At 51.1% G+C, this 24,344-nt stretch overlaps 2 protein-coding genes across 7 annotated transcripts in view; one reads left to right on the top strand and one right to left on the bottom strand.

Moving 5' to 3' along the window:
• The window catches only part of ASH1L (ASH1 like histone lysine methyltransferase), a 38,543-nt gene extending 25,095 nt beyond the window's left edge, over nt 1-13,448 (top strand). For 3 of the 5 annotated variants that reach the window (XM_015884570.2, XM_015884576.2, XM_015884571.2), the window contains exons 8-28: nt 499-572; nt 1,577-1,622; nt 1,882-1,990; nt 2,083-2,289; nt 3,152-3,298; nt 3,901-4,009; nt 4,174-4,335; nt 4,505-4,599; nt 4,846-5,003; nt 5,835-5,993; nt 6,437-6,491; nt 6,579-6,711; nt 7,164-7,412; nt 7,811-7,897; nt 8,098-8,188; nt 8,494-8,632; nt 9,188-9,360; nt 9,730-9,896; nt 10,322-10,362; nt 10,756-11,057; nt 11,804-12,450. In XM_015884570.2, the coding sequence (XP_015740056.1) occupies nt 499-572; nt 1,577-1,622; nt 1,882-1,990; nt 2,083-2,289; nt 3,152-3,298; nt 3,901-4,009; nt 4,174-4,335; nt 4,505-4,599; nt 4,846-5,003; nt 5,835-5,993; nt 6,437-6,491; nt 6,579-6,711; nt 7,164-7,412; nt 7,811-7,897; nt 8,098-8,188; nt 8,494-8,632; nt 9,188-9,360; nt 9,730-9,896; nt 10,322-10,362; nt 10,756-11,057; nt 11,804-11,895 (2,795 nt within the window). In that variant the 3' untranslated portion in view covers nt 11,896-12,450. Of the gene's footprint in view, nt 1-498; nt 573-1,576; nt 1,623-1,881; nt 1,991-2,082; nt 2,290-3,151; nt 3,299-3,900; nt 4,010-4,173; nt 4,336-4,504; nt 4,600-4,845; nt 5,004-5,834; nt 5,994-6,436; nt 6,492-6,578; nt 6,712-7,163; nt 7,413-7,810; nt 7,898-8,097; nt 8,189-8,493; nt 8,633-9,187; nt 9,361-9,729; nt 9,897-10,321; nt 10,363-10,755; nt 11,058-11,803; nt 12,451-12,660 lie in introns of those variants that run through there. The other 2 variants (XM_015884572.2, XM_015884574.2) reach the window with 2 other exon arrangements.
• Nucleotides 13,449-16,740: 3,292 nt separating this feature from the next.
• RUSC1 (RUN and SH3 domain containing 1) lies at nt 16,741-24,317 on the bottom strand. 2 transcript variants are annotated; one of them, XM_032449173.1, is made up of 10 exons: nt 24,226-24,317; nt 22,098-23,682; nt 21,499-21,600; nt 19,903-19,979; nt 19,549-19,723; nt 19,275-19,380; nt 19,141-19,187; nt 17,911-18,886; nt 17,424-17,552; nt 16,741-17,322 (listed from the first exon to the last, which is right to left on the bottom strand). In XM_032449173.1, the coding sequence occupies exons 2-10, from the start codon at nt 23,551-23,553 to the stop codon at nt 17,154-17,156; spliced, it is 3,237 nt and encodes a 1,078-aa protein (XP_032305064.1). In that variant the 5' UTR covers nt 23,554-23,682; nt 24,226-24,317; the 3' UTR covers nt 16,741-17,153. The 2 variants fall into 2 exon arrangements, with proteins under 2 accessions (XP_032305064.1, XP_032305065.1); XM_032449174.1 differs by having other exon boundaries at nt 21,499-21,597.
• Between the last annotated feature and the right edge of the window lie 27 nt (nt 24,318-24,344).

Genomic DNA, 24,344 nt, shown 5'->3' with positions numbered 1-24,344 from the left:
CACAGAGACGTTGTGGGGAGGGTGTTTCCTTTGATGGGGATTTCTGCACACTGGTAACTGCTGTTCAGCACGGCACAGAGCTGCTGGGTTCTGCCTGTTGTTTTCAGTCCTGTAACTCACATTCAGGGTCTCCTTCTGGATGAGCACCTGCAGCACAGCTCTCAAGAGCTTAATTGTAACAGGTAGAGCTTAAGGACACCCTTAATGTTGTGTGATTGAGCAGGATGCAGCTCCTTCATACAGCCTGCCTGCTTTCTGTAATACTTCAGACCTTGCTTTGAAAACAGAGCAGAATGCAAAGGATCACAAGATGGTGGGCTCCTTCCTGTGCTTGTCACCGATACCTAAAACCTTCTCGGAAGATTCTGCTGTTCTGCTGCCTTGCAGACACTGAGAGGCCCTATCAGAATGTTGGCCATGTGCCTGGGAGCAATCCTGGTGCCCCTGGGGGGATCCGTGCATATGAGTGTGTGCAACTTACAAACCTTTTTGTTTCAGGAAAGTATCTCAGACAAAAGAGAATCGACTTCCAGCTGCCTTACGACATCCTCTGGCAGTGGAAACACAATCAGGTACGAGATAAAAAGTTACTGCTTGCCAAGATTACGGTTGGAAAGAAAATAGCAAAATTCCTGCATGAAAGCCGTGTTTATATATTCCATGTATTGCTAAATATTCTTCTTGCTGCCACTGGGTGACGAAGAAAGGATTTATTTACGTGTTTCATGTGAATAGTTTCCATTATTCCATCTCTTGCAAAACAGCAAACCCTATAGGTTTCTGCCAGAGAAGCCGCTAATTGAGCTGCAGGCTTTTATTTTGGTAGCCTGCCTGCTTTCTGCACTGATCTTGTTTTAGACACGCCTCGGGAGAATTCAGATGTTCTGCCAACAGCACGGAGACATTTCGGGCCTTATTTTTCTTGGAGCTCTCCCAGCAGAGTGGAATTTATTTTTCACTTTGCAAGCTGAAATTTTTCATGCTGAGGAAAGAAGAGAAAGTGTTGAACGGTCTCGTTCTTTTTTCAAGTGCTTTTAATACGGGCAAACCTAAAAATAGGATTATTTTATATATTTATATATATTTTTTTCCCCCTGAGAAGTTTCCACCGAGTGATTTAACAGCACTGAGTGCTGGGAGGTGCATCTGTCCCCAGCCATGTAGCAGGGCATTGCTCTGAGATGTGGAACATCAGTGTGTCAGTGAGCAAAGCACATCCCCATGTGGCTGCTGCTTCTTCAATCCCCTTTAAAACACCACATTATGGTCTTAAAAGTCCCAAGAGCTGCTGACGTTTCAGCTGGGGACGCTTCCTGGCTCTATATTGAAACTGAGGTACATCTGCCCCTCTTATCTAATCAATAAGAAACAGATAATAAATGCAATCTGTTTCCTTGACATTTCCCGTAGCTACTTCAGGTATCGACAGCCACACAGAGCAGCCTTGTATGTCCAAAATGTGATACAGCAATGTATACCAAACCTTTACATACAGACAGACCATCACATCTTCAGTTCTGTTGAATATCAAGTGCAGTTATACAATGTCTTATTTGTTTCTCTCTTTATTTTCTAGCTGTATAAAAAGCCAGACGTCCCACTTTATAAAAAAATCCGCTCCAGTAAGTGAAATCTTATTGCTACTAAAATGTGCAACTGGAATTCTGTCACGTTTTCCATCCTACCTGAGGAGCTTCCTCCTGTTCTCACTCTGTGTAACTGTACTGAGAGCTCTGTAGGTGAATGGTTGTTGGATTTCCCTGCGAGGAATCCCCATCTCCTTGTTTCTCCCCTTCTTGTACTGAGAGCTCTATAAGTGAATGGTTGTTGTATTCCCCTATGAGAAATCCCCATCTCCTTGTTTCTTCCCTTCCCCTCCAGATGTCTACGTGGATGTCAAACCTCTTTCTGGCTACGAAGCCACTACCTGCAACTGCAAGAAACCAGATGATGAGAACGGGAAGGGCTGCATGGAGGATTGCCTTAACAGGTCAGGAGGGGGCTGACCCACTGTGCTGTGTATCAGTTCATGTAGATAACACACTGTTTGCCTTCCTTACGCTTCTTCATTTTGAATTTTAGGATGATCTTTGCTGAGTGTTCACCAAACACCTGCCCTTGTGGTGAGCAGTGTTGTAACCAACGGATCCAGAGGCATGAATGGGTGCAGTGCTTGGAGAGGTTCCGGGCTGAGGAGAAAGGATGGGGTATTCGCACCAAGGAGCCCCTGAAAGCAGGACAGTTCATCATCGAGTACCTGGGAGAAGTTGTTAGTGAGCAAGAATTCAGGTAGAAATATTTACTTGCTGCTTGTGTGGAAAGCTCAATGACTTCAGCATCCATTGTCACTGTTGGGAAATCCTTAGAAATGAATGGGAGAATACAGAAGAAGAAATGCTTTTCAGGTCACTGCCACCAGAAGGAAGGCTTAGAATTCAGCTTTTCTGCTCAACCATCTTTTTCATGGTCAGATAGAGAGGAGTGGTTATTCTATGGAATGCAATGTCTGCCTCGTCTGCTCTGTCAGTGCCAGCGCTGTGAATGAATGTGAATCTGATCCGAGTGCTGTGCAGGATCTGAACTGTGCAGAACAGAATCACGGGGTCAGAACAGGGCAGGAAGAGAAAGCAGATATTGCAGAGAGGTGTGAAGGGAAAAGAGCGAGTGGGAGCATTAATAACTAATTAAAGAAAGAAATCACAGCCTTGTTAACAATGTAGCATAGCAGGATTTACCATGGGGAGACATCCTTGCTGCTCAGAGAGCTCCATCAGATGCAAACAGGATCTCGCCATGCAGATCTGTTGGCACAACTGAATCTTTGCCCACTCTTGCTCAGCTGTATTGCATGGATGTTGTGTCCCATTGCAGGCAGGGGAAGGGAGGATCTGATTGTTGTACATACACATATATACACACACACCAAGGAATGTATGCCTGCATTTTCTCTGTCAGTAGCACTGACAGATATTAGAATGATTCTCCTCCATCTCTGGGTGTGCCATATAACATGGAGAAATCACAACTGCTTTTCCTTCTAAACCCTCCCTGAATTCTGGAATACACTGTCACTGTGTTACTCCCTGTTTGCTTTGCAGCAAAGAAGGGGGGGAGGGAGGATCACAAATAACTTTCCTATGTTGCTTCGTAGGAACCGGATGATTGAACAGTACCATAACCACAGTGATCATTACTGCCTGAATTTAGACAGTGGAATGGTGATCGATAGTTACCGTATGGGCAACGAGGCTCGTTTTATCAACCACAGCTGTAATCCCAACTGTGAGATGCAGAAATGGTAAGAAAAATGTTGTTGTGTTTACTGGGAGACTGAGATGCTGGTGGCTAAGATAGAGATAAACAGGGAATCGAAGGGAATCTGGTGTAAAAAATAGGGGAATTTGGTTCAACAGTGTAAAAAATGTATATTGTCACGCTCACGTTGCAGATGGAAAGTAGCTGGGAAGCTTTTAGGTCTCAGTTAATTGTAGCAGTTGGAAGCAATAGTAATGGAGTTTAAAATATTAAAATCCAACACACACAATAAAGAGAGTTGGGGAGGCAGTAAATTTCAGGGCATGTTGTGAGATGAGATACAGCATTCAGTGAAAGCTGTATTGGTGGTGAGGGCCTGGACCCTGATAGCTGATAAGAGATGCTGCACAGCAGCTGATGCAGTTTGTAATGTCTCTGTTTGAAGCTCAGCTTTCCTTTGGATTTGGCTTTCCAAGTTTGCTGTCAAAGAGAGCAATGAGAATAAAGCAAACGAAGGACAAGGGTACTCCTGAGCATGGCACAAGCATTATTTCCTGTCTCCAGCAGTTCTGTATGGACAAAGGCACATTTATTTTGGTTATTAGGAGTCTTTTATTATACATATGTGGTTTTTTTTTCCTGCAGGTCTGTTAATGGTGTTTACCGGATTGGATTGTATGCACTTAAAGACATGCCTGCTGGTACCGAGCTGACGTACGACTACAACTTCCACTCATTTAATGTTGAAAAGCAGGTGAGGAGCACAATGCAGAACCTTGAGAAAGCTCTCAGTGCCAGCAAAGCGAAGACTGAGGAACAAAACCTTGTGCTGCATTCTTTATAATACTGAGAGAGGATCTGAAGTGCTTTGAGTTCCATTTAAAACAATTACTCTTTTTTTTTTTCTTTATTCCAAAGCAACTCTGCAAGTGTGGGTTTGAGAAATGCAGGGGGATAATTGGGGGTAAAAGTCAGCGAGTGAATGGACTTCCAAACAAAAACAACCAACCCGTGAGCAGCCACAGGAGGACGGGGAGGTCGAAGGAGAAGAGGAAGTCTAAGCACAAACTGAAAAAGAGAGTAAGTAGTAAAGGCAGCATCTTGCATGGGTAAAAGATTACAAGAAATCAGTTTGTAGCGTTGTAATAAAGAAATAGTGTGTTTTCTGTCCAAAAGGAACTGCTTTTTTCCTGCTTTGTGCAGTTCTTGGCCCAGTTTTTCCTGTCTATCAGAGTGATCTGTTTTCCAGAGGGGCCACATGCCAGAGGAGCCCAGCGAAAGCGTGAACACACCGACCAGGCTGACACCACAGCTCCAAATGAAACCCATGTCTAACAGAGAACGGTGAGCACAGGCTTCAGTGGTGGTTTTTGTTCAGGAACTGAGAGTTGTACAAGTGTTGAACCAATATTTTCTATAGGACAGTGATATTTTCTATAGGACAGTGGGAAAGTCTTGAGCAACAAGTTGGGGTGGGATTCCTCACCGCAGACATGAGAACTTTACCTCTGCATGTGTGTCTATTTTGCCACGTAATAGTGTTGATTACAGAGCAAGAAGGTGATCCTTGAATTATTTTTATACGTGTAGGAATTTTGTGTTAAAACACCACGTGTTTCTGGTACGAAACTGGGAAAAAATTCGACAAAAGCAAGAGGAAGTGAAGCAAGTCAGTGATAACATCCACACAGCGTCGTTATACAGTCGCTGGAATGGAATCTGTCGGGATGATGGCAACATCAAATCTGGTAAGGCCAGCACAGAGTCCTCACATTGCTGCTCTTTTCCTCTAAGAACCCAAAAAGAAGAGTTTTTACTGCTGCATAGAATTTGTTGCAGTCTGTAGTGCAACGTGAGGAGCTGAGAAGTGAGTGTGTGGAGTGAATTTAATGATGCACTGTGTTTGCTCCAGCAACATCTGAATACTTTGATAACCATCTGGATGATGGTGCTAGAAAGGCAAAAAAGAAACCTGGGATATCCTTAGGATGGAATGAACCTACAGGCTCATTTCCCAAAGCAATGTACTATGATCTGTGATAAACCTTCAGTTCTGGTAGGAAGGACTTCAGGCAAGACAGAAAAATAAGGATGCTGAGAACGGAAGGGTTCACTGTGCTCTTTCTGGAAGAGATCTGTATTAAATAGCATGCAAGGAAAAGAGGATCTGAACGGGAGAAGATAAGAGAGTAAATGAGCCATCCCTTATTTAAAATATGCTGTAAATATTTGGAATGTGTGGTTTTGCTGAGCTTAAAGACAAATAGAACAGACACAACCAATTATTCACGTATCTTTTAGTCAGTTCTCATGCAGAAGATGATGTTTCAAGGCACTGTTTTATCATGGCACAATGACTGCAAGCAGCATGGAAGGCCCAGCTCTATTTATCTTGTATTACTTTTTCCTGGAAGAGTTTGTTTTAATACATAAAAGCTGATTGTGTCACCTTTCTTTATGCACTCCTGACCAGTTCTCCCTGTCCCAGGTCTGGGTAATGACTTGCTGTGTTGAAGAAGAACACTGCACTTGGGTTTTTAGTGGAATTCTGTAGCTGTAATTCCTTTCTGCCCTTTCAGATGTTTTCATGACCCAGTTCTCAGCCCTTCAGACCGCCCGCTCGGTCCGGACGCGGCGTTTGGCTGCAGCTGAAGAGAACATTGAAGTGGCTCGTGCTGCCCGCCTGGCACAGATCTTCAAGGAGATTTGTGACAGCATCATAGCCTATAAAGGTGAAGGTAATGCTCCTGGAAAGGTCTCCATGGAGACTTTTTCAGCCTCTGGAGCAATGGAATACAAATCATTAGAAAAAAAAATAAATATATATATATATAAAAAGCTGATGTCAGGATTTTAAACAACCTTTCGCCTTTTATTCCCCCTTCCTCCTGTTATCAGTGTTATTCTCTGCCACCACAATCTGCAGATAATACTTTTAAACAAGGTGGGGTTATTTTCAGTATTTCAACAAAATGGTGCCATTTAAACTGCAGTGGAGCCCATCCTGCATTTCTATAGGCACAGTCTGAGCACAGCATCCAACTCCTCAGCACCCAACTTGATTTCAGTTCCCTGATAGCGGAAGGGCCTTTTGATTTTATTAAACCTAAGTCGGATGTTGTTAGTTACTTTCCAAGTTTCACTCCATTAATTGCTGCTAAACTTTGTGTTCCCATTGCAGATTCCTCCAGGCAGGCTCTTGCAGCTCCCCTCCTGAACCTGCCCCCAAAGAAAAAGTAAGTACTGCTCAGAGTAACCCATAGCGTTCCATAATGGGTTCACATACATTTGAGATGCTGATGAGAATGACTTTCTTATTTTAGAAATGCAGACTATTATGAAAAGATTTCCGACCCACTGGACCTTGCCACCATTGAGAAACAGATCTTGACTGGCTATTACAAAACTGTGGAAGCTTTTGATGGGGACATGCTGAAGGTCTTCAGGAACGCAGAGGTGAGGCTCCCTCTGGCCCTAAGGCTCTTGCACACAGTGAGGATATATCCTAGCTGAATGCTTTCCCTGACTTACAGTCATAAAAGATATAAAGATATCGTATAGAAAGAGGACTTCTGTTAATCCTTTTGTTATGATCAAACATTAAGAACAGCCTGTGTGCCTCGGGTTACTCTGAGTGCTTTTTGTTGCCATAGGTGGGACAGAAAGAAGGTAAAAACATCAAGTAGCAAACCTGCAGTGCTTCTGGGTAGGGGTGAATTGCTCGTTAGTGCCATACATAAGATGGGTGGGATTGCTGCTCAGGCCAGGGTGCACAGTTGTGTTATCAGTGTGTGTATCTTTAAGAGTGCATGCAAACAAACAGGAGTGCACTGAAAGCACGGAACCTGAGAGGGGAAAAGCAAACACATACAAAGGGTTTTTAACTCTTCCTTTTGTTCTGAATTCAGAAATATTATGGCAGGAAGTCTCCAACTGGTCGTGATGTGTGCAGGCTGCGGAAGGCGTATTACAACGCCCGCCATGAGGCGTCTGCCCAGATTGATGAGATAGTGGGAGAGACTGCGAGCGAGGCTGACAGCAGCGAGACGTCTGTCTGCGAGAAGGAGAACGGGCACGAGAAGGATGAGGACGTCATCCGCTGCATCTGCGGCCTTTACAAAGATGAAGGACTCATGATCCAGTGTGAAAAGTGCATGGTGAGGCCGGGGAATGCAAAATGGAGCCCCTTTTCTGTTCGCCACAACCAGTGGAACTCGTACCTACAGCCGATAGACTTAAATGACCTCCTCAGACCTTCATTTCCCCTCCAGAAAGATTGAGAGATTCTGTGTTCAAGGAAAGGGGGAGGGAGGTGGGCTGTTACTTTCTGATACTGCCAGAAACTCCCGTCCTACACAGCCAGGATCTGAGCAGTTACAAGTTGCTGCACCAACAGCTGCATAGAGATGGTGTCTGTGTCTTCCACCATGTGAAACAGTCTTTGGTTTCCTTTGGGAAGCTCGTTTTCATGCCCTCCTTTGTATTTCTGAGAAAGCACCATTTGTAAATAAGGCGTATCATAGGAATTTCTAATGGGGATGCTCTGCTTTCCTAGGTCTGGCAGCACTGTGACTGCATGGGGGTGAATTCTGACGTGGAGCACTACCTGTGTGAGCAGTGTGAGCCTCGATCCGTGAACAGGGTAAAAAACAACAACAAATACAGCCACAAACTGAAGCAGTTGTTTGATTTCTATCTATTGACACTGCCATGGCTTGTGTGGGATTCTTTATAACGTGGTTTTCTTGACGTGTCAGTTCTTCCCTGTCCACTTCTGTGTGTTTCCAAATGGGAGTCACTGCTTGTAGTGCCGCTGAATGTGTCTTTTCTTCTCTCCTTTAGGAGGTTCCTATGATTCCCCGGCCCCATTACACCCAGCCTGGCTGTGTGTATTACATCTGCTTGTTACGGGACGAGCTGCTGCTGCGTCAAGGTACGTGTGGTTCCTCCAATAGCTGCCATGATTCCCATCAGATAGGAGCACACAGATCTCAGTTAGAAAGCTTCACTCTTTGCTCCTATGGGGGTGACACGTACTAAGAGCTCACGTGGAGCTGCTGAGGAAGCTCTGCCTTGTGTTTGGTTTTCTGCTAGTGATGTTCGTGTGCAAATGGTGGTCACCTGCCTCTTCGTTGGTTCTGTATCACCCTTTGTAATTAAGTAGCTCTTGTCTCATTATGAATGAAGCCTGACTGATGAGAAGTTCTTTACAGGTGTGTATTTTGTGCCCATTGCCAGGTGATTGTGTTTATCTGATGAGAGACAGCCGCAGAACTCCAGATGGACACCCGGTCCGGCAGTCCTACCGGCTGCTGTCCCACATCAACAGGGAGAAACTCGATATATTCCGCATTGAAAAGCTCTGGAAAAACGAGAAGTACGTTGAAGGCACCTTGTTGAATTCGAGGCGTTCCCACCTGTCAGAACACAGCGCTTTTGTGGAGCTCTTAGCTTAAAGACACAGGGCTGAGCACTGTTAACTTGCCAAGGCTTGATGATTTCCTGCTTGTCTCTGCATGTGCTCCATGACTGCGAAGTCAAAGCACGTCCAGTTGGAGGTGTGAACAGGGATAGGAGATACAGCTTGATGTATTTCCTTCACTGTTGGAATAGGCTGAGAATACACAGCAGCAGCTGAATTGGCTCCGCTAACGAGCACTGGCTTGCTAAGCCATTGTAACATGATTAAATGCTTATGGCCTATCGATAGCAGCAATGTAAATCTGCTGTGTTCATAGAGATCACAGTGGGAGCACTTCCCCTTAGCAAAGGGGGATAAAGTTATATTCATCTGAGTTCTCCTTTCATCGCAGCCATTGCAAAAGTGCAGGATAGATAACGGAAAGAAGTAAAGTTGTATCACAGGCTCATAGAAATAGTCTTTTCTCTTTTGTTTCTCTCTCTTTTCTCTTACTTCCACATCTCCGAGCAGAGAGGAACGGTTTGCATTTGGTCATCATTATTTCCGTCCGCATGAAACACATCATTCCCCTTCTCGAAAGTTTTATCACAATGAGCTGTTCCGGGTGCCATTGTATGAAATTATCCCCTTAGAGGCTGTGGTGGGAACGTGCTGCGTTCTTGACCTGTACACCTACTGCAAAGGTAAGGAAACTTAGGCTTAGAAATGGCGTTTGGGAAGCGTGTTGTAATAGTTTGTGCTGCTAAAAGGCAGCAGGCAGCTGTCTGTAGCACTTTGAACTGTGATTTCTGCTTTGCAGGGCAGCAGCAGGGTGGTTCTGTGCTGGGTAAAGGTGGGAAAGTGAGAGCGGTGAAGGCAGAACTTGTCAATTTAAGGGAAATATTTGGTGTGAATGTGCAGATTTTCTTCTTCCATCCAACTGGAAATGTGTGCAGCGTTCGAGTGAAGCAAGGGGGCAAACAATGCCTGCCATTGCACTGCATGTGGCCTTTGTGCCTTCATTTAAACCCGGTTCGTGTTCTCTTCATGCATTCTTTGCTTTGGAACCACAGGGAGGCCGAAAGGTGTGAAGGAGCAGGATGTGTACATCTGTGATTACCGCCTGGATAAATCAGCTCATCTCTTCTACAAGATCCACCGCAATCGTTACCCCGTCTGCACCAAGCCCTACGCCTTCGACCACTTCCCCAAGAAGCTCACTCCCAAGAGAGACTTCTCTGTAAGTGGCCCCTCTCATAGCTCCTTTATGGACGTGTTTTTGAGAGGCCCCTGGCTCTGTTTGTGCCATGAAGCACAATAAACCTTATGAAAGCGACACGCAGGCGTACACACAGACTTGGATGGAAATCTGGCTAGAAACAAAGCACGGGAAGGAAAAAAAAAAAACAAACACAAATGACTCTGTGCAGAGAAATGTGCAATTTGAAACTGAGCAGATGTGGAGTGGATGGCGATGGGGAGGTCTGAAGTTTGTGGTTTCTGACAGAGGTTGAGATGGTAATTCCTTGTGAGCCCTTCTCAACTGGGGGAAGTCTTAAAGCTCACTTTTCAGCAGCAATTCTGCAGCTCTTGAAGTGATGTTGTGTGTCTCGGAGCAAACCACACAGCATGCAGTATTAACCATAATCCCTATTCTTGTTCCAGCCCCATTATGTACCAGACAACTACAAGAGGAATGGAGGCAGGTGAGTCCTACCAGGCTGCTGGCAGGAGATGGGTGATTCTGTTTGTTGGGTGCCCCCGTGTTCTTCCTACCCATCTCCTGAGTGCAGTGGAAATAGTAAATAGAGGTTACGTCAGAGCTAACAGGAAGGGAAAAGGGAATGAGGGTGAAGGGAGAGCAGCAGCAGCCTTGGTGTTCCTGGGTGCTGTACTTAAGGAGGAGCACAGAAGCCATTTTGCACGTTAGCAGAGCTGAGTGTGGGAGATGGCAGAGGCAGCACAGCAGTGCCAGGCTGCGTGCCTTGCTGCCAGAAGGGGGATCTGATCTCAGCGCGTGGCGTTGGTGCTCTGAAAGCAGGCAGGGCTGCTGTGTTCCATTGGAACCTGAAACGATTGAAATGCTTCTTCTCTTCCAGGTCATCGTGGAAATCAGATCGCGCCAAGCAACAGATCAAAGACTTGAACCAGGAGGAAGAGTCTCTTCCACTCATGGAGGACGTGTTAGGAAACCAGGAGCAAGCTGGGAGTGAGGCTCCAAGCCTGGAGGAGCCAGAGAAAGAGGCGGTCCCTACCGAGACCTCTGAAACAGAGAAAAAAGCAGAGGAAGGCACTGGTGACACACAGCAGCTGTGCAGCCCGGAGGAGAGGCGGCACATCCAGAGAGAGAGACTCAATCAAATCCTTCTCAACCTCTTAGAGAAAATCCCAGGGAAAAACGGTGAGATGTGAAGCTGTAGTTACACAACAGCCTTTCTCATAGGTTTGGTGGTTTGTTCTTTGGCTCACTTCAGGCTGTATTGATGAAAGAAATGCCTTTGTCTGAACCTATTCATATGATTAATAGGATCGGTTTTCTTTGCAGTGATGTTTTCTTTTGCAAAAGGAGCGTTTTCCAGAATCTAAATGAAACAAATAGGTGGTTTTGTGTGAGATCTTAAGCAACCTATGAGACTTTCTGAAGTCGTTCCCTCCATCACTCCTTGTTCACAGCAGAGAAGCTTCACAGGCACAAAGAAAAAGAGACTTTGGAAAGTGACGTTTGACTTTTAGTGAGGGTCCTTTTGGTGGGTTCTGAGTAGCTCCTAAACTATGGAGTGATGATGCTGTGGTTAATTAGGCCCCTGTTTTTAATTGCGGCGTCATTAGGAGCCGTGACAGTGGAGATGCAACAGCCTGTGTGTTGCTGCTGCAGGTTGCTCTTGTACATCCAGTGTTGCCCATAGGGTTTGTGTTCTGGTTGCTGCTGGATGCCTTACACAGGCTGGTTTGCCATGCTGCAGCACTCTTGGTATGACTTAAAGAGGGCACAGATAACTTCAAACAAACCAGGCTGCTCAGAACCTTGTCCAGAGGAGTCTTTATGGGTGGCTTTATAAGTCTTTATCTCAAACGAGCTATGGAAGGGAAACGGTCCAAGTGTTTGTGGTATCACCATCTTCACCCATGGCCTGTGGTCTGTTGCAGCTATTGATGTCACGTATTTGCTGGAGGAAGGATCAGGAAGAAAACTGAGGAGACGCACTCTCACCATCCCAGATAGCAGCTTCAGAAAGTGACGCCAACGCGAGGAAGCCGTGATCTGGAGGCTGCTACAAGGTCTGCTGAGGACTGAGGGCAGGAGCCCAACTTCCTGTGCACCAGCCAAGGAAAAAGAGGGGCAGCAGCAAACTGACAAACTGACAAACAGTTAGCACTTAGATGTCTGGGTTGGCAGGTCGTCCTGCCCTGCTCTGCAGTGCTCTTATGGTGTGTGTGTTGTTGGGCGTGCCTTGTATTGATGTTAGGTACTGAGAAAAAAACCTCGTGGTTCTTTGTCCAGGATGGTCAAATTTAATTTATTTTTTGCTTGATATTCCCACTCAGCGGAAGGAAAACAAAACAAAAAGGATGGGGAGGTTCAGAAGTGATGCTGAGATCCCCCCCCCCACCCCGTGTCACCAATTAACCCGTGATTGTATGAGATACAGCTGGCACCACCGCTGCCCATACGGTGAATGAAACCCAGATTGGGAGGGGGGGGAAAAGCCCAGTGGCTTAAAATGAAAGGCCGCCCTAAAGTCGTGGCCTCTGATTTGCACAAGTACCAAGAAGTGACAAAAAAAGGGTGCAAGCAAAAAAAAAAAAGGGTGCACACCTCGTGTACCTTTTGGGTCCCCTTTGATGAGTCCCATTGGTGTAAGGCAGGAGGTGTTTGGCTGAGGCACTCGTTCTGTTCTGCATTGTGCAGATTGGGGGGGATGGGGGGAGGTTTTGGGGTGGGGGGGGGATGGGTTGTGATTTCTTTTTTCTTTTTTTTTCACTGGTTCTTTTTTTTTCTGCAGAGAGAGATTTTATAAAGCGGAGTCAGACCCTGACAACACCATTTGCTGTTGGTTCTTTTGCTAAGCTGTGGTTCTCGTGTGTCTCGTGTGTCGTGCGAATTAAAACAAACAAAAACCTGTTAAAAAAAAGGAGGGAAAAAAAAAAAAAGGAAAACAAAAACAGGATAAAAAAAGAAATATCCTTCACTACATTTGAACCTTCAAAGCAGTATTCAGAGCGAGTATTTGTCGTGAACTGTAGGATATATCAACTGCTAACACTATTCTTGTGTTCTGGTTGTACAGCTTCAAACGTCCGCCTCTTCATTTAGGGGCTGTGTGTCCAACCCCCCCCCTCGACCCCCCACCCCTCACCCTGATGTGTTCATCCCATAGGAGCAGCCGCAGCACTGAGCTCTCCTACATGGAGCACCGATGGGACCGGTCGGGTCAGGCAAGGATTGTTATAACCCAATGGAGGGGGTGGTGGGCACGAGCTGCCCCTCGGATGGCTTTGCTTTGTGTCTTTCAGACGTACACATGCATAGACAGTCCTGTTTTAGATGTTCTTCTAAGAAAAACCCAGTTTTTAATGTGCCAAGTTGTATATATCTGCTGCGTGGATGTAAAGCAATACGGTAGTTACATGTTCCTTTTTAAATGGACCAAGCTTGTCCTATAATGTACATTTCTTGTTATGATGATGATGATGATGATGATTCTTTTACTCTTAGTGGAACATGACTCATTCCATTCACTTTTATGTGTCGATTTAACAAGAAAACGAAACAAAATAAGGAAGGAAGGAAGGAAAAAGGAAGGAAGGGGGGAAAAAAGAGGGGGAAAAGGAGGAAGAAAGGAGGGGAAAAGGAGGAAGAAAGGAGGGGAAAAGAGGAAAAAAGAGGAAAAAAAAGAGGAAAAGGGGAAAAAAGAGAAAAAAGGTGGAAAAAAAGAAAAAAGGAGGAAAAAAAGAGAAAAAAGGAGGAAAAAAAAGGAAAAAAAAAAGAAAGGAAAAAAACCCTTTGAGAAGAAAAAAAAATAATTAAAAAATATTTTATTAAAAAAAAAAAAAGGAAAAAAAAAAAAAAAGAAATAAGAAAATAGTTTGGGATATTTTCTTACTGTAGAGAAGCACTGTACAGAACCAGGAACCCTGAGTATCAAATACTCGTGCGTGTCGTAGGATAAACCGCATGTCCAGCCCCTTTGAGTCGTCCCATGGTTGAGTTTCAAACAGAAAATCATTGTCTCCAATGGTGTCAAACACTAAAATAACCCCCTTCCCCCCCCCCCCAAAAAAAAGGCGTTTTTAACCAATAAAGTGCGTGCAGAAGCGAGGCAAAACTCTGTCATTTTTGATCTTTCTTTTGTTGAAAGACTAAAAACGAGCCGTTTTTTAGACAATCAAACTGGTAGGTAAGTGCAAAAAAAAAAGAAGTTGTTGGTTGTTCTTTTTATTTCTCTTACTGGTGTAGAAATTAATGACGTTGGGTTTTTTTTTTTATTATTATTATTAATTATTATTATTATTATTATTATTATTATTTCTTTCCTGTTGTTTTATAATAACGAGGAGGCCGCTGGGTCACCGGGATTGCTGTTCTGAGACCAGGAAGGCACTACATTACAAATAGATAATGAACTCTTTTTAGTCTGCATGGGTTGTAGGCTGTGTGATTGCTGAAAATAAAATGCTGCTAATAATATATTTCCTTTTTACGAGAAAGATTAAAAAAACAAAAAAAAACAAACAAAAAGCAATATCGGGATAGATCCATTTGTTTTGATGTTTAATCTTTGTAAATGATGTATGACCAATTTTAACATTTGGATGTAATTGCATAAAAAAGAGGAAAAAAAAAAAACAAAAAAGACAAAAGCCTGCATCTCGATCCTGAGAGAGTCTAGTATTAAATGGAAGATCTTTTCCTATCCATGGCTTTGTGGGGTGTTCTTTGCCACGTCCCCCCCCTCCTTTATATCCTCCCTCCTCCTTTATACCCCCCCCTTATACCCCCCCTTTATTCCCCCCCCCCTTTATATCCCCCCTCTCCTTTATATCCCCCCTCCTCCTTTATACCCCCCTTTATGCCCCTCCCTCCTCCTTTTTACCCCCCCTCTCCTTTTTACCCCCCTCCTCCTTTATATCCCCCCTCCTCTTTATATCCCCCCCCTCCTCCTTTATATCCCCCCTCCTCCTTTATAACCCCCCTCCTCCTTTATACCCCCCCCCTTTATATCCCCCCCTCCTCCTTTATACCCCCCCCTTTATGCCCCCCCCTCCTCCTTTATACCCCCCCTCCTCCTTTAATACCCCCCCCTCCTCCTTTTTACCCCCCCCTCCTCCTTTATGCCCCCTCCTCCTTTATGCCCCCCTCCTCCTTTATTGCCCCCCTCCTCCTTTATATCCCCCCCCTTTATATCCCCCCCTCCTCCTTTATATCCCTCCCTCCTTTATATCCCCCCACTCCATTGTATACCCCCCCTTCTTCCTATATATCCCCCCCCCTCCTCCTTTATATCCCCCCCCCTCCTTTTTACCCCCCCCTCCTCCTTTATATCCCCCCCTCCTCCTTTATATCCCCCCTCCTCCTTTATATCCCCCCCTCCTCCTTTTTACCCCCCCCGCCTCCTTTTAACCCCCCCTCCTCTATATCCCCCCTCCTCCCTTATATCCCCCCCATCCCATAGCACTGTGCCCATAGTAATGGTTCTGGATGTATCTCTTACAGATCTGCCATTGAGAGTGATCACTGCTGGCTGTGCTCAGCCCCAGGCAGAGGGAACAGCGTTGGTAGGCAGCAGTGGCAGGTCGGTACGCCTTGATATGGAAAGGTTGGTACATATTTGGGCAGTGACAAAAAAGGAATATGGGGGGAATGGTCTTAAACTGAGATAAGGCAGGTTTAGGTTGGATATTAGGATGGGGTTTTTCACCCAGAGGCTGGTGATGCATTGGAACAGGTTGGACAAGGAGGCTGTGGGTGCCCCATCCCTGCAGGCATTAAGGCCAGGCTGGATGTTGGGCAGCCTGGGTTGGTGACCCTGCACACAACAGAAACCAGATGATCTTTGTGGTCCTGTTCAACCCTGGCCATTCTGTGGTTGCTGTGGCAGGTTGGTATGTGGATATTTCACCTCCATAAGCAATGGCTGCTTCCAAATGCAGAGCCCCACACACACACAGCTCACAGCACAGTGGTGTCACACACATGGCAATATCCCCTCCCATAACCTAAAGAATCAGGTAGAAAGATGGAGAGGTGTTGGGAGCAGCAGCCCTGCCGTGTTCAGCAGCAGAGAGATGGGGAGGGGGAGCACTGCATCCTTTCATAGGGTCCTTGTAGGGGGCAGCTCCAGCCCTGCACCCCCTGACCCTGCTGACAAATCCCCCTTTAGGGACCCGCTGTGGTTTAGAAGTGATTCCTGGGGCTAAATTGGGGTGGTTGGTTTTTTATTTGGAGAATTAAATAACACCTTGAGGAGCCGTTTGGGATGTAAACCAGTTTTTCTTCCTGTTTCCTGGCCGTGCTCGTCCCATACCCTTGCGTTGTCCCTTTTAAAGCGGAGGCACCACAGCAATGATTGCAGTGCTTTAAAAACCAGTCATTGCAAAATGTACCTGGATTAATCTCCTGCTGCTCTGACCTCATTTCCAAGTCCAGAGGCAGTCGTGCCGTCCAATCAAACCTACTTAGGGGCAATCCAGATAACATTCCAATTAAGATGTAGCATCCCTCGTCTAAGAGCAAAAAAAAAAAATCCCAGTGAGATAAATGAAAATGAGAACAGAATAAAAACCAACAAGGTCGGCTTTTATCCCCAAAGCAGGACAGTGCTTGTGTGCTCATCTGCCATTGGAGATGCTCCATGTGCTGGGGACCGAAGCCTGCTCAGGGCTGGGATCCTCCCATCTCTCCTCCCTGCAGAGCTGAGCTGCTCCAGGCCCTTGTTCTCCTCTTTGCTTCCCATCATTGGACCCCCCCAGCACCTCCCCATACCACAGAGCCCCATATAGGCTGCAATAGTTGGATACAGGTTCAGAAGTCAGGAGAAAAGCCTGAAATCCCCCTCACTCAGACACTGATTGTGGCACCTGAGAACACGCGAGTCACAGCCTTTATTTCCCCTTGGAATAAGCATCTTCCCGTGGTTACAACTATTTACACGGTGATGGGGCAGCACGGGGCTGGCTGGGGTCCTCCAGCCCTGCAGCAAAGCGGGGCACAATGGAATTAGGTGGCAGTGATGGGACACGATGGCACAGAGACGGCAATGTGGGGCTGAGAGGGACGCGTGGGGTTGGGGTCCCTGTTGGCCCCCAGAGAACACGAATAAGAGCAGGTCCCAATGAGGGGCTGTGGTGAGGTGGCAGCAGGGCTGTGACAACACCCATAGGAGGTAAATACAAGGAGCAGCAGGAGGGACCCCTGCAAAGCATCCAGGCCTGGAAGTGATGGAGATGGGACAGGGAGGTGCTGCAAGATCAGCTGCTTCCTCACATCTCCTCCTCCTCACAAGATGAGCGACGTGTAGCCCACAGGAACTAGGCCAGTGCTATTTCCATGGCAGCAGCGGATCCAATCTTCATCCACGGTGGAGAGCAGCTGCAGAACGTCTCCTTTTTGGAAGCTCAGGTGACCGTCAGCAGCACCAACGTGATCACACAGCGCCCGGACCGCTCTGCACAACAACCACCAATGGACATTTGTACCTCAGAGACCCCCCACCCCAAACAACACCCCAGCAGCAGCTTTCCAGCCCCACACAGAGCCCTACGTCACCTGTGGGTCTGCAGTGAATCCGGCAGCTTCTTTTCAGGCTGTTGTGGGGCTCGGCTCTTCTCAGCCACCAGCCCCTTCACCACCACGGCCAGGACACGGGAGCTGGGTGACAGCCAGCTGGAAGGTCTCCTGCACAAAGCAAAGGAAGCCACGGGTTCACCTAGGATTGCTTTTCCTACCCAGCTATAGTATAGTCTTTCCCATATAGGAAAGACCACGAGACAGCGAGTTGATGGGGCTGAGAGCATGTGTATGTATGGCTGGATGGGATGAGGCACTGCACAGTGATGGGGATGTTGTTTTAATCCTGATTGCATCCTGGTGTAGGTGCCATGGTGTGTGTGCAGGCCAAGCATGCTTGCCAAGCTAATGGTGGGTCACCATTGAGCTTAGTTCTAGTGATCTGGGGAGGCCCATGATAGCATCGCTGGGCCCCAACCATGAGCTGCTGCTGCCCCCCACCCCTGCCTGCCCCACTGGGTCTCACCTGGATCTCACTGTGATGCCATCGGGGCTGGGAGGGGAGCTCCTGGCAGAGGGGCTGCTGGCTCCAAAGAGTCGGCCCAGCCAGCTGCCCCTGTCAGGGCCAGCACTGCAGGCTCCTGGGTCGGGAGGTGCCGCCTGGCTCCTGCCTGCACCGGGTTGTGGGGGAGCAGCCAGGGGTTTCTGTGCAGCGGGTGGGAGGGGTGATCCAGCCAGCAGGACGAGGTCTTCGGGGGAAGAGGTCCCGGAGGTGTCAGCACTGCTGCTGGAGTTGGGACTGGAGAGTTCAGGGAGAGCTTTGGTCTGAAGCAGCTGCAGCTCGGTGCCTTTGGGCTCCCTCAGAGGGGGCTGAACCACCTGGTCAGGGCTGGGATCCACCGCAGCCATCCGCAGCTTTGTCCACCAGACGAAGGGGAACCTTTCCTTGCTGGGAGCAGTGTAAATCCTGGAGGCCTGGCTCAGCTGAGCCCACCAGCCGCTGGGGCCAGCTCCTGTATCCCAAGTGCCTGCCTCAGGCCTAACGACCCCCGGGGAGCTGTCAGCCCCCAGGAAAGCACGGCTGAGCTGGTCGCCCCAACGCAGCACGTGCTGGAAGGTCTGCTGCAGGGCAGCCCCCATCTGTGGGCTGCGCACGGCTGCTTGGCACTGGGACCGTGGGCTCTCCTCTGCTGTAGGTGCCCTCCCCAGAGTATCGGGGGGCAGCTCGTCTTCCAGGCTGGCCCCTGTGGTGCTGCTCTGACCCTCCAGCGGCTGCGCAGCCCCCTGAGCAAAGTGATGGGTGGGAGATGGGGGTGAGTCCATCCGACGGGACAAAGGCCTTACGTCCACGGAGAGGTGATGGTGCTCGAAGAGCAGGTCGAGGTGGAAGGTCAGCACCGAGAGGGGCTGGATGAGCAGCAGCAGTTCGTCAGCAAGATGAGGGAGAGGGCCTTGGCTCAGAGCAAAGAAAGCAGTAGGAAAATACAGCATGGAGATGACACCTACGAAATATGGACAGTGTTATAGGGCTGGAAAACGTCCCTATCCCTTACCCAAAGAACCCTCCCATCCCAGCAGGTCAAAGAGGGTTTTACTGGTTCCAAACTCTTGCCCTGACAGCCATGGACAGCAATGCCCCTATCCGCTGTGGAAGTCCTGGCCAAGCTTTGTGTGTGCAATGGGTACAGGAGGGATCACCCTGGCTCTACGTACACAGAAGGGGTCCCGTGATGTGGTGGGGGGCGCCGCGTCCTACCTGGGCTATTCTGCAGGTGTGAGACCCACTGCTCCAGCTGCTTCGTACTGAACAAAATCAAAGAAACCCAAGTTAGAGGTGCCAGGATTCCACTCCAGGGAAGAGAAACAAGAGCAGCCCGGGCCAGCACTCACTTCAAAAGGCCGAGGATAAAGGCATGAAACTTCTGCCTGGTGCTGCTGAGAGGAGCCAGCCCAGCCACACGCCAGCACAGGTTGTGGAGAGAGCGAGTGTTGGGGCCTGTGGGACACACAGCACACACTGAATCACTGCTATGGGCACAACCCCCGCCCCCAGCACCCCATGGGGTGCCATAGGAACCCATAGGGCACCATAAGGAGCTGGGCTGGGCAGGAAAATGGCTCCAGGCATCCCGAGGTGTTTGTCCCCATGTCTCTTCACACCCACCTGTCTTCACGGAGGCTTCCACCACACTCCAGGGTGAGTTCCTCCTCTGTCCTGTGATGACATCCTTCTGGAAGGGCTTCAGCCCGTCCTCCACCAGACCATAAAGAGCAGGGCACAGGGTGTGCAGCAGCAGGTAGCCCACGTCAGGGCTGAGCCAGCTGTCCCCCAGCTGAGCCTGAAGGGAGGAGGCAACAGTATATATGGACAGGGAGAGAAGAGATAACGGGATCCTAACCACAGAGCTCCTTCTGGTGAGCTCCATAGATGGGGAATGGGGGTATGAAACAATGCAGAGCTGCTACCAAAGCCCCCACAGCCCCTCGTTCCTTCCACCCACCCCAGCCGGACTCTCACCTTCTGCACCACGTTCCGTGCGGAGCTGAAGTGGGCGATGACTTTATCCACGGCGGTGCTGACAGCGATCAGCAGAGCTGATGGTCCACGGGAAGGAAAACGTCAGCGCACTCAGATACATCCCAACCCACCCCATGGCCCGGACAGACCAAGGGGTGAGTGTGAGTGTCCCTGTAGGGCCCTGCGACTCCTCAGGGCTGTGATTAAGGCAGGGGGAAGGGGCACAGGCTGCACTGAGGTTTCCATAGGCCTCAGGAGGTGCCCATAGGCCTCAAGGGGTGTCCGTAGGATTCAAGGGGTGCCTGCAGGACTCAAGGGGTGTCTAGTCCTCAGGAGGTGCCTACAGGACTCAAGGGGTCCCCATAGGCCTCAGGGGGTCCCCGTAGGTCTCAGGAAGTGCCTGTAAGCCCCAGGAGATACCCATAGGGCACAGGAGAGGCCTGCAGGCTGCAGGAAATGCCCCCAGGCCTCAAGGGGTGTCTGTAGGCCTCAGGAGGGGTCTGCAGGCCTCAACTGGTGCCCACAGGCTTCAAGGGGTGCCTGTAGGCTTCAGGAGGGGTCTGCAGGCCTCAAGGGGTGTCTAGTCCTCAGGAGGTGCCCACAGGCCTCAAAGGGTGTCTGTAGGCCTCAGGAAGTGCCTGTAGGCCTCAGGAGATACCCATAGGGCACAGGAGAGAGACACAGGCTGCAGGAAATGCCCCTAGGCCTCAAGGGGTGTCTAGGCCTCAAGGGGTGCCCCTAGGCCTCAAGGGGGGCCCGCAGGCCTCAAGGGGGGCCCGCAGGCCCCAGGAGATACCTATATGGCACAGGAGAGGCCTGCAGGCTGCAGGAAAAGCCCCTAGGCCTCAAGGGGTGCGCGTAGGCCTCAGGGGGGGTCCGCAGGCCTCAAAGGGTGCCTGCAGGGCTTAGGAGATGCCTGTAGGCCTCAAGGGGTGTCTGTAAGCCTCAGGAGATACCCATAGGGCACAGGAGAGGCCCACAGGCTGCAGAAATGCCCCTAGGCCTCAAGGGGTGTCTAGGCCTCAGAAGGTGCCCCTAGGCCTCAAGGGGTTCCTGTAGGTCTCAAGGGGGGCCCCGCAGGCCTCAAGGGGTGTCTGTGGGCCTCAGGAGATACCCATAGGGCACAGGAGAGGCCTGCAGGCTGCAGGAAATGCCCCCAGGCCTCAAGGGGTTCCTGTAGGCCTCAAGGGGTGCCCGCAAGCCTTAGGAGACGCCTGTAGGCCTCAAGGGGTGTCTGTAGGCCTCAGGAGATACCCATAGGGCACAGGAGAGGCCTGCAGGCTGCAAGAAATGCCCCTAGGCCTCAAGGGGTGCCTGTAGGCCTCAAGGGGGTTCTGCAGGCCTCAAGGGGGGTCTAGGCCTCAGAAGGTGCCCTTAGGCCTCAAGGGGTGTCATTAGGCCTCAGGAGATACCTATATGGCACAGGAGAGGCCTGCAGGCTGCAGGAAATGCCCCTAGGCCTCAGGAGGGGCCCGCAGGCCTTAGGAGCCGCCTGCAGGCCTCAAGGGGTGCCCGTAGGCCGCAGGAGCCGCCCCTCTGCAGGCCCCGCAGCTCCGCCCTCCCACCCCCAGCCCCCCGCCCCTCAGGCCCCGTTACCTTTCTTCTGCTCGGCCAAAGCTCCCCGCCGTCCGTCCGGGCCGTCCCCGTGGGGCTGCGCTGCGCCCGGAGCTCCGGCAGCGGGTGGGGAGGGCCGGGCTGCTGGAAGAACCGGGAGGGAACGGAGCTGCGGGGGACCGAGGGAGCAACCACCGCGTTGGGAAGCGGGGCTGGGACCGGGAGGGGGCAGCTCGCTCATGGAGCCGGAGATCGAGGGGAGGGGAAGGGCGGAGGGGAACGGGGAGGGCAGGGCCGGGCCCGGCGGGGTTCGGGGACCGCCCAGGGCCTTTCCCGGCAGGTCGGACCGGGAGAAGAACGGGGGAGAACGGAGGAGGGGGGAGGGCAGCCCCAGACCCCCCCCGTTTCCTGAGCAGCCGCTGCCGCAGAGCTGAGAGATGGGGAAATGAGGGCGGCTCAGCCCCGTCTTTGCACAGAGCAACGGAGCAGCGATACGAGGGGCTGCACCCACCCGAACATGGACCCCATGCAAAGCCCCGGCCCTGCGACCCCCCCACACACCCCAAAGGGCTCCCACCCACCCGCTGCCATTGCTCAGTGCCCCACAAACGGGCACCCCCGGGGCTGCCGGGGGCTCTTACCCTCCTCATGCGTCTCCTCTCTGCTCTCAGCCTCTCCCGACCCTCGGGGGTCCCCACCGGACCCCCCGCTCCTCCATGTCCGCGTGTCACAGCCGCGATGCTCCCCAGGGCGGCTCTGCAGGGGCAGCCCTGCGTCCCGCTGCCGTCCCTCTGCAATGGGCTGCAATGCGGGTCGGGGTCTCCTCCGTCCCTGCTGGCTCTCGGGGGGTGCTGGCAGCCTCCCCCCCAGCCCTGACCCCCAGCTGGAGCCATCAGACCCCCCCGGGGGTGGGGGTGGGCGCTGCGGGGCCGTTTGTTGACCCTTAGGTTTATTAGAGGCGCTGCGGTAACGCAGCTCCTTGAACGTGGTGACCTCCCTTTGCACGGAGCCGGGATGCTTCACCCCCCATTCCTGCTGGGGCTGCTTCGTGTCCCGACCCGCTGTGCTGGGCAGGAGCTCGTTGTGGGGCGGCAGCTCGGTATCGGGTGAGAAAACGATCAACCAGTCGCTTCGATCCACCCTGGTTGGGATCGGAGCGATCCCGGCCGTGTTCTTCTTCCTCTTCTGAGCCAGCTCGTGGAAGGAGGTGATGTTCTTCTTGGCTTCATCCCTGCACAGCTCAGAGCCGGGTTCGGGCGCTGCTGGCCTCGCAGGCAGAGCCGGCCGCTCCGCTCCGTGCCCGTTAAGGAGCTGCAGCCGCCTCTTTGGCCGCGGTGGGACGGGAGGGGGGACGCTGCCCAGCCGTGGCTGCGGTTTGGGAGCGTTGTTCAGGCTCTGCTCCCAACCACACGGTGCAGCACTGCTGTCGGGCAGGGGGTTGCAATTGAGGTCTATGGGGCTGGCTGCGTTCTGCTGCACGGCTGAGGTTTCATCGTAGTGTGAACCCAGCGAGCTGCTGCCGCTGCTGCTGCTGCTGCAGAGGCTGTCGGGGCTCCCCCCGGTGAGATCCTCCTCCCCCTGCAGCGCTGCTGGGTTCAGGTTGGGGTCTCTCCCCTCAACCACCCCAGGCTCATCCTGCTCATCTTCAGCAGGAACAACGCCGAGCTGCTCTGTAGGAGATTGAGAACCTTCTGCTGGGAACCCCCTGTAATACACCGACACCGGGGACTCATCCAGGCTGAAATCAGAGCAGCTGCTGACCGAGGAGGAGGTGGAAGGAGGATCACAAGGGGAAACCGCCTCCTCCCCATCGTGCAGGTGGGGGAACTCCTCCTCCTCCGGTACCGGCTGGTTCTGCAGGCCCAGCACCGCGGGCAGCTCGGGGTGGGATTGGCAGCATCGGCATTTTAAAGAGGGGCTGTTGGAATTGGCGTCCACTTGCTCGCAGCTCTCCCGACAACCGCTGCAGCATTTCTGCTCCCCCAACCCGGTGCTGTCCTGAAGCTCCGGGTGCCGGGAGAGATGCAGCCCGAGGGAGATGTGCTGCAGGTGGATGTGGTTGAGGTTACACAGCAGCCCTTTCTTCGGAGCCAGCATGACGCCGTCCTCCTCCTCCTCCTCCTCCTCCTGGGAGCTGCGGGGCTCCTCGCTCGGCCGGTTCCGCTCACACCATCCGGCTCCTCCCAGCGCCGGGGGAACCTTCCGTGCCTCGACGGCAGCGCAGACCTGGAGGGGAACCGACAGGGATAAAGGAGAACCGACAGGGATAAAGGAGAACCGACAGGGATAAAGGAGAACCGACACGGATAAAGGAGAACCGACACGGATAAAGGAGAACCGACACGGATAAAGGGATGCGACCAAAGATCGGGAGCGCTGGGATCGCTCTGCCGGGCGGGGAGCGGCTCCGAGACGCCGTCAAGGAGAAAACGCCCTTGAAACGTCAACCGGAGCCGCCGCCGCCCCCCGACCACGATAGAGGGACCCCGGGGGGGCTCTGAGGACGGAGCATCGTCGGGCAGAACAACAGACCAAGCGGGAGGACCCCGCGGCCGCAGCCATCACCGCAGCGTGCCGCATTGCTCCGAGCATCACGATGCTGCAGCGCAGCGCTCCGGGCGGCTCGTGTCCTCACGGGACCCCATCATTAGGACAAGCCCCCCCTCACCCCTTATAAAGCCGGGCCATGAGACCACCGCAGCCCTGGAACCCGCAGGGGAACCCAAACCCCCCCTTCCCATCCTCCTCCCCCCCCCCAGCCCCGCTCACCGCTCCGCGCTGCGGCGGCTCCGGTCGCTGAATGCGGCGGGGAGGGGCCGCCCCGAACCGCCCGCCCCACTGAGCGCAGCCCCCAACGTGGGGGGAGGGAAGGAGGGAGGGTTGGATGG

This window comes from Coturnix japonica, chromosome 25 (assembly GCF_001577835.2).
Source record: "Coturnix japonica isolate 7356 chromosome 25, Coturnix japonica 2.1, whole genome shotgun sequence".
NCBI lineage: Eukaryota > Metazoa > Chordata > Aves > Galliformes > Phasianidae > Coturnix > Coturnix japonica.
This window is presented reverse-complemented; position numbering and strand designations above follow the sequence as displayed.